This window comes from Camarhynchus parvulus, chromosome 1 (assembly GCF_901933205.1).
Source record: "Camarhynchus parvulus chromosome 1, STF_HiC, whole genome shotgun sequence".
NCBI lineage: Eukaryota > Metazoa > Chordata > Aves > Passeriformes > Thraupidae > Camarhynchus > Camarhynchus parvulus.
Genome location: NC_044571.1, coordinates 5853883 through 5867023, shown reverse-complemented (window position 1 = coordinate 5867023; position 13141 = coordinate 5853883). Strand labels below are relative to the sequence as shown.

Sequence of the window (13141 nt, the reverse complement as noted above, 5' to 3'; positions counted from 1 at the left end):
AGTTGTTCTATAGGCACTTAGGAGAAGTTTCTGGACTTTTTTTTCTGGACCTTTATCCCTGTGGAAGATTTCAACTTCCTAGACCAGCTGGGAATATAATTCTCCCAAGATGAGCAGATCTTGGAAATTCCTGACTTTTGTAGGAGATAACTTCTTATCACAGACACTCAGTGAGACAACTGGCAAAGATGTCCTCCTAGGCTTGCTCTTTGTGGCTAGCACGGGACTTTTGGGGGATGTAGTGGTTTGTGGCTGCCATGGCCACAGTGAAATGGCAGAGTATAAGATGTTCAGTGTAATGAGAAAAATATTCAGTGTAATGAGAAAAAAGGACAGCAGGGTTGCTACCCTGGACTGCAGGAGAGCAAAGTTTAGGCTGTGCAGAGAGCTGTTTTAACCAGAATCTGCTTCTGAGGGTTTAGGGAGCCCACAAGTGTAGGTCAGACTTTAGGAACCCCCTTTTAGAACCACTGGAGCAGATGATTCCACTGTGGTTTGAGTCAAGCACATGGAGCAGAAGGAACTGGCTGAACAGGGAACTCCTCATGGAGGTCAACAGGAAAAAGAAATCATGCAAGGTCAGGCTTCAGAAGACACAAAAGACAAAGCTCCAATAGAATTGGAAGAGAAATATCACCAAGGGAAAAAAACCAGAGACCCATGTTTAGGAAAGGAAATGTATTTTATTGAAAAAAAAAATTACATTTCACTTATACACCATGAAAATACTGAGTTGTGTGTTATTGTCATAAGAAGAGGTCAAGACTTGCACAAGAAAACCACATTCTTTATTACAGCATTACTCCATGAGATGAGGCTCTGGTGGCATCTGCACTGGGTGTTTTCACTAAACAGTAGAGCAGGGCTAAATGTGCTTTGGGCAAAAACCCTAAATATTGGCCTCTTCCAGGTGCTACTGCCCATTGAACATGACATGGCACTCATTTGGTCAATCCTGAATTATTTCTGAATTAGAGACAAATCTCATATTTCTCTACTCACATATGTCCTAGGCAAATTCATAGCTACCCCTCCCCTCCATTTTTAACAATCTTGATTCATTTTCCACATTCAGCCAGATAAAAGCATGTTAAAGCAGTGTATGGGCTGCCAATCTCCCACCTCCCAGAAAGAAAACACCACTAAAAGGGGATGCATTGCACCAACAAACACTGACAGCAAATGGCAGGATCACTGGATGGTGCTGAATTCTCCAGGGATTCCTCCCATCACTGCAGCTCCAGCAGCAAGCTCGAGATTCCTCCCTACCAAGGCATGAATTCACACCTAGCACCTGTCAGGAACGTGCTGTACCAAATGCAGGACAGGAGAGCCTGCAGGTGGCATCCCAATGCCATCTGTCACAGCTGTGTCCCAAGGACTGTGCTCCAAGCCAGGCTCTGTGAACACACACATCCCACCTCTGAAATCCCCTGTGAACTACAGACCTCTGGGGTGGAAAGTCTTATCAGTCTGTCGATGAAAATTAATACTACTGCCACATAAATTCTCAGGTAACCGCCCTTATTTATTTATAGATTTACTGATGTCTTTTTCTCCTTGCTTAAAGGGGGTGGGAATGAAAAGAGCCAGACCTGGACAACTCTGACACCATGCAAGTGCTGTGAAAACAAACTGGACATTTTCTCCACCTGGGTCTCCCCATTACATTCCCTATTTAGAGCACTGATTTATTCAGTGCTAGTTCCTGCTCTGCTAGGCACAAGCATCACACAGATCATTAAGAACAGCCACAGCAATTTTTTTAGTACTATAATATTTTTGCTACACAGGGGATGGGATGGGTTAAGAACACCAAGCTCTGATTACTGCATCACCAACTCTTCTTTCAAGTACTTGGCTCACAAAGATTTCTTTTCTTTACCATTAACCATGCAGCTCTGCAATTAGGTCCTGCTCAGCCAGCACCTCACTGCCAGGGAGAGGCAATTCCAGTCTCCTTCCTTCTGAGCAGCTGCATTGTCCCAGACCCTCTCTAGCATGGGCACTCATCTGTTCCCAGCATGAGGGATTAAGGGAACTAAAGATTAAAACTTCAGGAGTTTTGACTGCATGAATTCCCCATTGGTTTTAGCTCCTTCATGTCCCTTGTTATGGGGACAGGCAAATCAGGGACAGCAGAGATGATGGGAGAGGAAGGTTAGGGCACAGCTTTGTGGTGTAGCTGAGATGGACAAGTTAGATCTACCACAGCAGCTGATAATTTTCTACTTTACTTTCCAAAAGCACAAAAGCCAAGCCTGAATCATCTGAATAATGCACTTCGAGTCTCTTGGCTCTCCATGGCCTGCAGAAGAAATTTAAGGGAATTATGCCATGGCCAGGAGAGCAGGGGGCTGCACACCAGGAGCTTTGGGGTGCACAAAGAGCTGTGCTGAACCACAGCCTTGGGACAGCACTGCCCAACAAACCCAACAGCTCCACACCACCCTCAGCTCTCAGAGTAACTCCTCCACATTCCCCCACAGGAGGATGCAGGCAAAACAGTCCCTCTGCCACCACCACAGAGATGCTGCACCCACAGATTCCCAGGGGAGGAAAGGCAGGCACAACAAACCCCCAGCACTGCTGTTCCCTGCCACTGCCTCCCTCCTCAGCATCAATTATTCATTTCAGTGACATTTCCACTGCTAACTTAGCAAAGCAGAAGTGCTTCTTTTTTAACACATCCAGAAATTGGGAACTCTCGGGAGAAAAACTCAGGATAAATTCTCCTCTATTTTTGCAGTGGTGATTTATTCACAAGAGTGGTGAGGATGCTGCCATGTTAAATTAAAAGGGACATAAGTGATGCTCAGTTTTACCAAATCACCAACTGCTCTGGTAGGTAATGGCATTTATCACAGGACAATGCTCCAAAAACCTCTTTATGACGGAGACCCTTGTGCTTTTTACAGAGACCCTGAAGTTCAACCAAAAAAATGAATCTGGACAGTTGTGCTTTAGCCCTGGTCTCCCAGCCATAACAAAAAAAGACTCACTATGCTTAGCAAGATGAAAAAATCCTGCTCTGGTTTTGAACTCTGTGAGCAGCTTTGCCTTTTGACTGAATGGGATTTTAACTCAGCTCTCCTGGAAGGTATTTATGAATTTGAATTCAGAACAAACAGCTGAAATTCTTCATGCTATTACAGCTGACAAACTACAAGGAAAAAAATCTTTGTCTATTCAGCAGTCTGTGCACAGGTTTAGCACAAGCTGTGAATTAGCTTGGTCAGCTCCATACAATGGAACAAGCAATTTTTTCCCATCTCTTGGCTTGTCCATGTTGCTATTAAGCACTTTTAAGACCTCCCTGTCTTATTTAATAAAATAAACAAACCCATCCCCAATTTTTAACCTAACCTAGATGCATTTGAAACTTCTTTCCAGTGCAAAATTCCAGGCTTATGCCACAAACCTTACCTGATTTTAAAGTGGATAAGGTAGCAATATTTAGGGTTTTCTTTTTAAACAATGGTTATCTACCATCCTATTGCCTCTCTCTACAAGGTAGAAGCCTTACTGCAGGAAGGATACAACTTGTAATGGCCAACCAGAAAAATGCACAAACACTAGAAAGCCTACAGTTTCATCAGAAGTTAAATCATTTGCTATTACACAGAAATTCATTGTTTTTCTGGCACAGAAGTAGTTGAATTACTACACACACCTCAAGGACAATCATTTAAGATGTGTAAACAGATAACAGGTCCACCTAGTCAGTACAAAGCACCACACAAACTTTAAGTACATAGAAAGTTTGCTCATAAATATTTCTTTGTTTAACAATTCAGCACTAAAAAAATATTACTTAAAAAGGCATCTTTTATTAAGTTATTCAGTTTGTCCAGGGCTGGTGGGGTTGTACTATCCCTACTATATTACAGCCACCTGACTCTCTTTCCAAACCATTTTACTTCTCTGGAAGAAAAGGCTATGTGTGGCTGGGACCCAAAGCTTCAGCACAATCTATAAAAATATAATTCTTTAAGACCTTCTGCTCACATCCTGAAGGCCTACTCAGCCAGCCCCCCAAATTCTGTTTCCCACCCCTACCACATTGCAAATAAAGCTTCAACATACACACACACACACACAGAGTACATAAATTACACTCTTCTACACACAGATTTTTTTTTTCTAAACAGCAATGCAACCACGAGGGCAATAGGTAAGTGTGATTTCAGTGGTAACATATGGCACAGCCTTCTCATATTGCTGGTTTTCTCTCTCTCTGAATAATGTGCTGCCTTATCCACTGCTCTGCACGTTGGGGGATTTATTACCATTATTTGTGGAGGCACTGATCAGGAATGTGCACATTTAGGAGCATCCCACCTGCCTCAAAAGCAGCAAAAGCACCAAACTGGTGGTGCTGGGGCTGGCACTGGGTTCCTGGTGAAGCAGATGGGAGTTTTCCCTGGCTGTTGAGTGCCACACCACATTCCTCCCTTCTGGGGAATGCTGAGAACTGGCTGGGTCTCTCCTGAAGCAGAGCCCTGACAGCAGCAGCCCTTGCTCAGGGCACACTCCTCCAGTGGCTGACTGAACCTTGCGGATGTACCTGAACTCTGCTCCTGCATGCATGTACAAACTCGCTGGTTTACTCATTTATTGACAATAAAGCACTTTCAAGAGTTTCCATTTCTTTGAAAGAGCTATTTTTGGGCTGTGATGGAACATCTCGAAGCTCAGTTTCCATGGCTGACAAATGTCTCTAATGGAGGTGGTTCAGAAAGCTGCAGAAGTGCTCAGCAGGCTCTCACTTACCAGGAACATGAAGAACATGTGCTTGCAGGAAGAGCAGCTCTCTGGATATCTAATCCTGGCATTCTACAATGACTACAGCCAATAAGCCAGTGAAGCAGCAAGGGGATGTAAAAGGGATGTGCTTCCCTTTATGAAGAAATATTTTAGTACCAGAGTGACCAGAATTGGTAACATGTCTCAGCTTTTAAAAGCATTCTTCACCTGGACAAGAACCTTTACTTGGGAGAGGTGGTTTTTTCTCCAGTATAAATAGAAACCAAACCTCTCCAGGACACAAGTGGAATGACACAGCACTTCCTGCTCTCCTTAACCTGGATCCCTGCTCTGCTCCTCCTGCAAACCACCAGGCTGGCAGGGACACTGCTGAGTGCTGGCAGAAGCTCCTGCTCCCACATGAGGAACATTTGTTTCCCTGTGTGCTCTACCCTACACAGTGAAGGTAAAAATTCAGTGAGTGGAGTGCAGTTAAACGCTGCCCAAGGAAGAGATCTCAAAATGAGTTATGGTTCTTACTCCAAGCCCCTCTTCTCACCTTGTTTGCAGGAAAAAAGAGCACAACACAACGAGGTCCTACACATACAAGTAAGAGGAATGCAAGGGAGTGCTGCAGAATGCCAGAGATTTTCTTCCCATGAAAACTCTTAAAAGAAATAAGACAACAATGATGTTACTCACTTCCACATCCACATCTTACAGTAAGATGATTACAGGGCACAAATGTGCTCTCTTCCATTAAATACCCTTTCTCTATCCTAGGACATAACTAAGGAAACATTTAATTACATCCACTTTATTCAGCAAGACTATCAAACCATTCTTGTGCTGTTTAATTCTGAAATGATTAACATATTTAAAAATAGGATCTAAACAATTTGTGTGTGCACAGTATAATAAAGGTAGATGCTTTTATTACAATCTTCCTTGCCACATATTTTAAAATAAAATTAATCAATACAATCACCATAACAATCTCAGACAACAAATTAACACCATCCAATCAAGACACAGTTAAGATACTCAAAAGGCAGTATGAGTAGCTGGAAACCTTGGTCCTCCAATTCTTTTCTGTAACACGTGGATTATGGATTTCTCCCCATCTGAGATAAAAATCAGCACACAAACATCAACAATTCATACTGCAGGTTTCTGAAGTGTTTCTATTGAGTATGAGTAGCATTGATTTTAGCAAAATGTCTTTATGCACATCTCAACTCTCAGCATGTAGAGACTAATCCAGGTCCAGAGTAGATGGTTTGTAAACAACTTTTGGTCTCTCCTGCACAGGTGGCTCCAAAAACAAGTGGGTGGACTTGAGCAGTGGCCACAGGCACTGCAAATCACTCCAGGGAAAGGGGATCTGACGCAAATTAACTCCACAATGGAGAAAGAATGTGAGGGCAAAGCATTCACCTCTCCCACAGCTCCATGTGCTGCCATGAGAAGCCTCCTGTGCCTCTGAGCTCACACAGGTGGCACTGAAGCCACCAGTCCCCAGCAGGGTCACACCTTCCATGCTCCCAGGATGGCCAGGGAAGATTATCCATCATTACAGGCTCCATCTCTGGGCTAAAGTGCTTGTTCTCCTGCCATCAATGAGGACCTAGGCTAGTTGAGATTAACCTTTTATCTTTAGCTAAAGGTTTGCAAGTGAATCAGACAATGCTGGTCAGTCTAAGCCCCTAAATACACACTGGGCACTGTCTGACACTGAGACAGCTGCATGAGACAGACAGCAGGAACTCAGAAAAAGATACAGGTATAATATGCAGGAAAAGAGGGAATGGAATATTAGACAGGACTGTGCTGAGCCTTTGAATTTTGTTCTGCACATGAGCTTTGTGTAACTCTAAAGAAATAAAACGTGTACCTTGACATTCAAAAATACCTGTTAGCCTGCTGTGGCTACAAAACATTAGCTACAGAATATATTTACAGATCATTTCTGATGTTTGTTCCTGGCAAGAGATGTTAAGCCCAATTCTTCACTGAAGATATAAACTTGACCTAATTTAGACCAGGTCAGTGGGAGTTTAAAACAGGCATCACATGAGCAACCCTCAGGGACTCAAGCAGATGAAGCCAGCAGTCCATTGCTACAGGATCCAGCTACTGTGAAACAGAACTTTTGCAAACTGAGCACATTAGTATGAATATCTTTTTTTTTTTCTTTTTAACATGGGAATGCCACAGATTCTAAGGAAGGTGCGAATTACTGAACAGATCCATTCTCTATGAAATAAGATTCCACCTGACAGGTATAAACTGCTCCAATGAACATATCGCTTTGTATTTCATGTCAAGATCACAGCTCATCATGGTTTATAATTAAAATCTTGTTTGCAAGGTAGCTCCAAGCTTCCCAAATTCCAAGCTACTTTATTTCAGAGAAAACAGCCCTTGCTTTTCTCTCAGTTCTGTGTGAAGTCTGTTTATTCTAATGGCAAAATAAAATTGTGCTGTCTCACACTTACTAAAAGGGCATTGACCATTGTCTGTATGGGCAGGGAAGTTCAGGATGTTCATCCCTTCCTCCTAAGAGGATAGCAGGGATTATACACTTCCACGTGAAATTTTATATTTAATTTTAAAAGATTAATAAACTCACAGTTATGTTTGGAATATGGCATGCAGCACTTGGTTAATCAATGTTAGAAACAGTTAAAATCCTTTTTGTGTTCAACTGCTGAAACATATCACCAGCTACAGTATTTAAATATCTTTGCTGAAAGCAAGTATCTCAAAAAGAGGTAACTGTCCTCCTGGCACAGCTGCCTAAGCAAAGAGCAGCTTTATCTAAAAAGGGGGGAAATATTATTATGAGTATTTTCCAGCCAATCTGGAAGTTTGTGTTGCAGGGAGAACAAAATTTAAAACTGTAGTGGTGCAAAGAAAGGTTGTTCCATGTGCTCAGAGAATCACGGAGTGGCTGAGGTGGGAAGGGACCTCTGGAGATCCTCTGCTCCAACCTCTGAGCAAGCAGGGCCAAGTTCAGTCAGCATCTCAGTATTTCCAAGAACAGAGACTCCACAACCTCTCTGGGCAGCCTGTGCCAGTGTTTGATCACCTTCACAGTGAATTACATTTTCCTAATGTTTAAATGGATTTTCCTGTATTTCAATTTGTGCTCCTGTCTATTTATCACTTCCTTGGGCACCACTGGGAAGAGCCTGGTTCCCTCTTCACTGCTTCCCATCAGACACTTGTACACGCTGTCAAGGGAGGTCACATCTTTTTACAGGTTGGGCAGCAGCCATGAGCTCATATCTCTGCTATTGACTGCTGATTTTAGCAACTGTGCACAACACCAAAGTTATTATTGCTAGAAAGTTATTTCATTACAGTGGTTACTAAAAACTGGCAGTAGAGTCCCATTTGCTAGATAAATTCCTGCTGATTTTTTTTCCTTAAATTCTCAAGTAACAATTTTTTTTTCCACTTTCGATGCCAAATGCAGGAGAGGAAATCAATCAGAAATGCAATTTCCATCTCCTTATGTAGTCTGGGACAAGTAAAGCTCCTCAACTTGATCTGGATTTAACACACTAGACTTTATCTTGGGACAAGCAAGAACATGGATCCCATACAGAAATCCTACACAAGTGTGAGTGTCCAATACCTGTCAGCAGAGCTGCCCTGCTGCTTTAGTATGTGGCTGTGATCCACAGGACACTGAAATGATTAAAAATCCCATTCTGAAGCCTTATCAAGCAGAATTGTGCATTAATAATAAAAATAATAATGTATTTCTGTAATCTCTAATTGGTGTTGCTTGCAGAGACTTTATGAACAAGTTAATTTTTCTGTTTCACTGCATTTGGTAAACACATGTAACTGACCAGATTTACTAAACCAAAACCACTACTTTTGCCACATTGCTTCATTGCTGAGGCTGCCAGCAGTGCTCACTAATGTTAAGGGAAGTGCCCATGTAGTTTCTAAGTACATCCACCCACGATGAACAAACCAAGGCAGCCAAATTCCAGGGTAAGAGCTGCTTTCTCTTTTGCCCTTAGTTAAAACCAAACCTGGCCTCAGAGGCCACCCTTCTCACCAGTGGTACTAAACAAAGGCATGATCTTGTTGATGAAGATGTTTCTGGAGCAGCTTTTGGAGGAAAATCACACGGGCACCCATGGACATGAGAAATAAGCAGCCAGAACCTGTGACAACTGAAACTGTGCAGCTGTTCATGGACAAGAAACAGGAGCAGAGATCAGCAACATGAATGACACCTCAAGGTCACTTCAGAGTACTGAACATGCCAAACATCTTCAAAGTCCTCCTACACACAAGCAGAACTGTGTGTGGAGCTTTAACCCTGCTTAGTTTCATAGCAGCTGAGATACTGAATACCAGGGTAGGTAACCAGGTACCTCCAGGAAAAGGGAGCATGGAGCCAGCTCCATTGGCACTAGATGCCATCTTGAAATACATTTTCCAGTCAGTCAAGCATTCCATTTAGCAAATTCACATCTACAGTCTTTGGCAAGGCAGGAACATTGCTCTCTTGCCCTGGGTAATCACACAGACTAAGTGAATCTGACAGACACTGGGATACCTGGGAATATGCTTCAATGCACACTAACTGTTCTGGATTTAAAACAGAGCAAGGCCAGCACATATGTTTGAGAGTGGATATCTGCCTATGCTGGGCACTATTTCATGAAAGTCAGGTTTCTGTCACAGATCTAAGGCAAATATTACAATTTACAGGAAAGAAATGAGGACATCGATACATTGTGCGTTATTGGAGACGTGGAGCCTTTATAACACGGTGGCTTTCACTATGATCTCTGGGTTTTCTATGTCCTTTTTGCTTTGGACCATTCTCAGTTCCAGCTGGGCTGAGTTTGGTTTGTTTCCTTCTCCAGCTTGCACTAAAAAGATGACATCAGAATGTCATTAAAAACAGCAGTGTAAAAAGAAACAAGTTACATTGTTCTGTTACCCCACGATTTTCTCTACTTTCCTCCCTTCCCCATTCTCCCTTGCTGCTCCCTGCTAAAGGTTTCTAAGGTGGAAAATCCAGGTCAGCACTGATTTCTTGTCACCACTGCTCCACACCTCTCTCCAGGAAACAAACACAGCTCTGCTGTTAATTAGGAAGTCACACAGATGCTCAGAGAACCCACAGATTTCCTTAAGAACTGAAAGACGGGAACTCCAAGGGGAGAGAAGCTGAAAAAAAAATCACTCCTCACATGGGCCAACACAGCAAAGAAACTATGATTAGTTGATAAACCCCTCTCAGTGCTGAACACACACTCAGAGGGACAGTGGGTGAGCTACACTGAAGCAGGAGCTCTTTGGCACACCAAACTCAGCATCTCCTCGAGTTCTGCCAGGTTTGCAGAGCTGAGTCAGGCACAGTCAGCACGACTGTCACCCAGCACAAGCTAAACAGTGACATCTGCAGTCGGCTCTGGTCAAAAATGGCCCTGGAGGACACAGCAGGAACATGCAGACAAAACTACCAAGCTCTCATTCTGTAAATTCTCTGCCTGCCTCTGCAGTGAGGGGATGCCTTTAGTCAGGAAACCCAGAAAGCTCCTTGAATATTTCTTCTGATGCCAATCCAGACAACACAGGAAGGAGGTCTGGATGAATTTAATTTACCTTTTGCACTCTTAATGGTCCTTTGCAGAACGTGCTGCATGGCTGACACAGTCTTTTCACATGCCACCTGCAACAACATATTCAGTGTTTAGTAAAACTTCAGCTACCTACCTTAATATTACTTAATATTACTTCAAAAACACTGCTATTAAGAGGAAAAACACGACTGACAAAACAAACATGATGACAGCTATGCAATGCAGAGTTTGGGATAATTTTTTTTTACTTAATTCTCCCTAAACCGGTATTAGAAATCATAATTGTATCAAGGACTCTGTGTCCTTAAGGGAAAGAAACAAAAAAAAGGATTTGAGAAATTATTTTCACTGCTTATTATGAAGTGAGGATAAAAAATGTAATTGTAAACATGGATGCAGTCTGTCTCTCTGGAAAGAACAACATCTTATTTGGCAAAATTACAAAATCAATCTGACTGAAATGTGAATGTTTATAGTGCCCCTTCTGGCCAAAGGGAAATTCTGTGGCTTTTTCTTTGAGGTGAGAAAAAAAAAGCCAAAACAAAAGATGATATTTAAATAATGTCACAGGGTCAGAAGTTTTTTAAAAAACTCAAGAGAAACAAGGACCAAACTTGCAGAGAGATGTGTAACTTCTTCCCCACCTTCAAATTGTTTGGGTGCTTGTGTGTCCATGCCAGAAGCATAGCAGCAAACAAGTCTCCTGTTCCCACAAAGACAGCATCCACTTTGGGAGACTCCACTCGAATTCTCTGTGTTATCCTGGTACCGTCTGCTTTAGCTACAACACAGATCCACAGTTAAGTGACAGACCCAGCCACTAATACAACAGCAATCACTGGAAATTAAAAAGAAATATTTTTTAAAATCATCATCTGATTTGAATTCCTTTGCTGCTTGGAACATAAAGGAGAATTCTAAACTTTGTACCAGCTCTTTTAAAAGGAACAGCCTTCCAAAACATGGCCAGCTTGGGACAGCATTTACAACGTCTACACTGTACATCATTTAAGAGGGAGGAGGGAGCTACCACCTTCATTTTTCATCCCTCATACCTGTAAGCATCAGGTGGAAACATTGTGTGAACACACAGTGAATCCTGGTGACAGCACAGAAGGGGACACAGAGAAGAAGCAGAGGGTATTTTATAACCTATCAAGGGAGGAACAATCTGCTAACAGGAAGGACAGAGTGACTTTTCAGAAAAGCATTCAAACATGCCAAGTTCCTGTTTTACATCCTCTGCCCAGGAGCTGCATGGAGCTCAGGCCTGGTGCAGATATTCCTGTCTACAGCCCTGCTGCCCTGATGTACTTATGAATTTTCCAGATTCATCTCAGACCTGCCTTGCCTCCCTGACTCTGGACTGTCACTGAGACCTGTCCTGCTGACTTTATTCAGGTCCCATGGGTGGGGACAGAGTCCTGCCAGGGCTATGATCACACTCAGCTCCTGTCCTCCCTCATGGAGCAGCCCCAGTCTCACACTCCTGATATTTATTACTGCAGGATAAGGGGCTCACTAAGGAATCTGTGCTTCTTCCATGCAGATGGGCCTGATGGAACTCCTTCTTCAAGCACAGACAGGTTAGAAGAGAGCACAGGTAAGGAAGGAGCTCTTCACTTACTTTTTCTGTGGCTTCCCAGAGCAATCAGGTAGTCATTTCCTAGAGGTGCCTGTAGATCTGAGCTTGTGATCACCACAGTCTCTGGTCCCATGGCATGGAGCATATCCATTACCTGTCAGTGTGCAAAAAGGCAGGAATCAGTGGGAGCAATATGTGTGGATTAAACTTTCATTCATAGTACTGAGGATTTTTAACAAACACCTTGTTTTGGCATTTTTTGTAAAGAGAAAAACGCCCCAGTCTCTATTCAAATAATCTACTTGAATTAGGGGCATTAGTTTGAACTAGGGGAATCAAAACATCCATATTTAAACGTACACACTTGTTAAAATATACAAGCATTTCTGTTTGTGTTATCTTTGGATGCTCCTCTGGAAAAAATACTCTGCTTCAGCTGTGATCAGAATTTTTGCCTGCATCATGTTTTCAGAACGTATTATCAAAAGAATAAGAGAAAAAAACACAGACACATGCACCTCATCTGGCATCTTGAAGAATTTTCTAGAAAGCCAGCAACTCCAGGTCATGAAATCTTATTTAGCTACTACTTTTAGAGTGACCAAGAATTAAAAAAGCTAAATCAGAGGCAGAAGTGTGTCTATCTCAATCTTCTTTTCTCATTGTGTTTCAACCCCAAAACTACAGCTGTAAATTATATACCTTTGCAGATGTATTTCCACTCTGTCTGTTCCTCATTAAACGCATTAATACTCTACTTCTGACATCACAATTGGTTGTTACAGACAGAAGTGATTTTGATTTCACAGAAAAAAGAATGACTTCAATAATGATTTTAGTATAAAACATGGATAAAATATTAATTCTCCCAGAAGAGTTTAACTAAAAACCCTCTCAGGCTAGCTATGACTCATGAGCAGCTGAATGATAAGGATTTATTTCTGCTATTTTTTAATACTTTATTGCTTTTTTTTTCTTGTCTAAGCCTCCAAGTTTCTTCAGCTGTCAGACCTCTTTGCACAGACATCAGTGGGGTTTTGGAGAAGCAGTAAATGCACCAGCACACACTGACACCATCAGTCTGTGCAGGAATATTAAACTAAATTTCTTTCCTCAGTCACAATTCACCAGGACCCTGATCTCCACTGTCTCTAGTTGCAGGACTTAGTCCTTTCTACATTAATATTAC

The 13141-nt window shown here is 42.3% G+C and overlaps 1 protein-coding gene across 1 annotated transcript in view; it reads right to left on the bottom strand.

The window, feature by feature from the left end:
* Positions 1 to 663: 663 nt before the first annotated feature.
* Positions 664 to 13141, bottom strand: part of PDXK (pyridoxal kinase) — a 50370-nt gene continuing 37892 nt past the window's right edge. Inside the window, exons 8-11 of the mRNA XM_030950512.1 lie at positions 11995 to 12106; positions 11012 to 11148; positions 10390 to 10456; positions 664 to 9650 (exon numbers count right to left, since the gene is read on the bottom strand). Coding sequence (XP_030806372.1) covers positions 9538 to 9650; positions 10390 to 10456; positions 11012 to 11148; positions 11995 to 12106 — 429 coding nt within the window. The 3' untranslated portion in view covers positions 664 to 9537. The remainder of the gene's footprint in view (positions 9651 to 10389; positions 10457 to 11011; positions 11149 to 11994; positions 12107 to 13141) is intronic.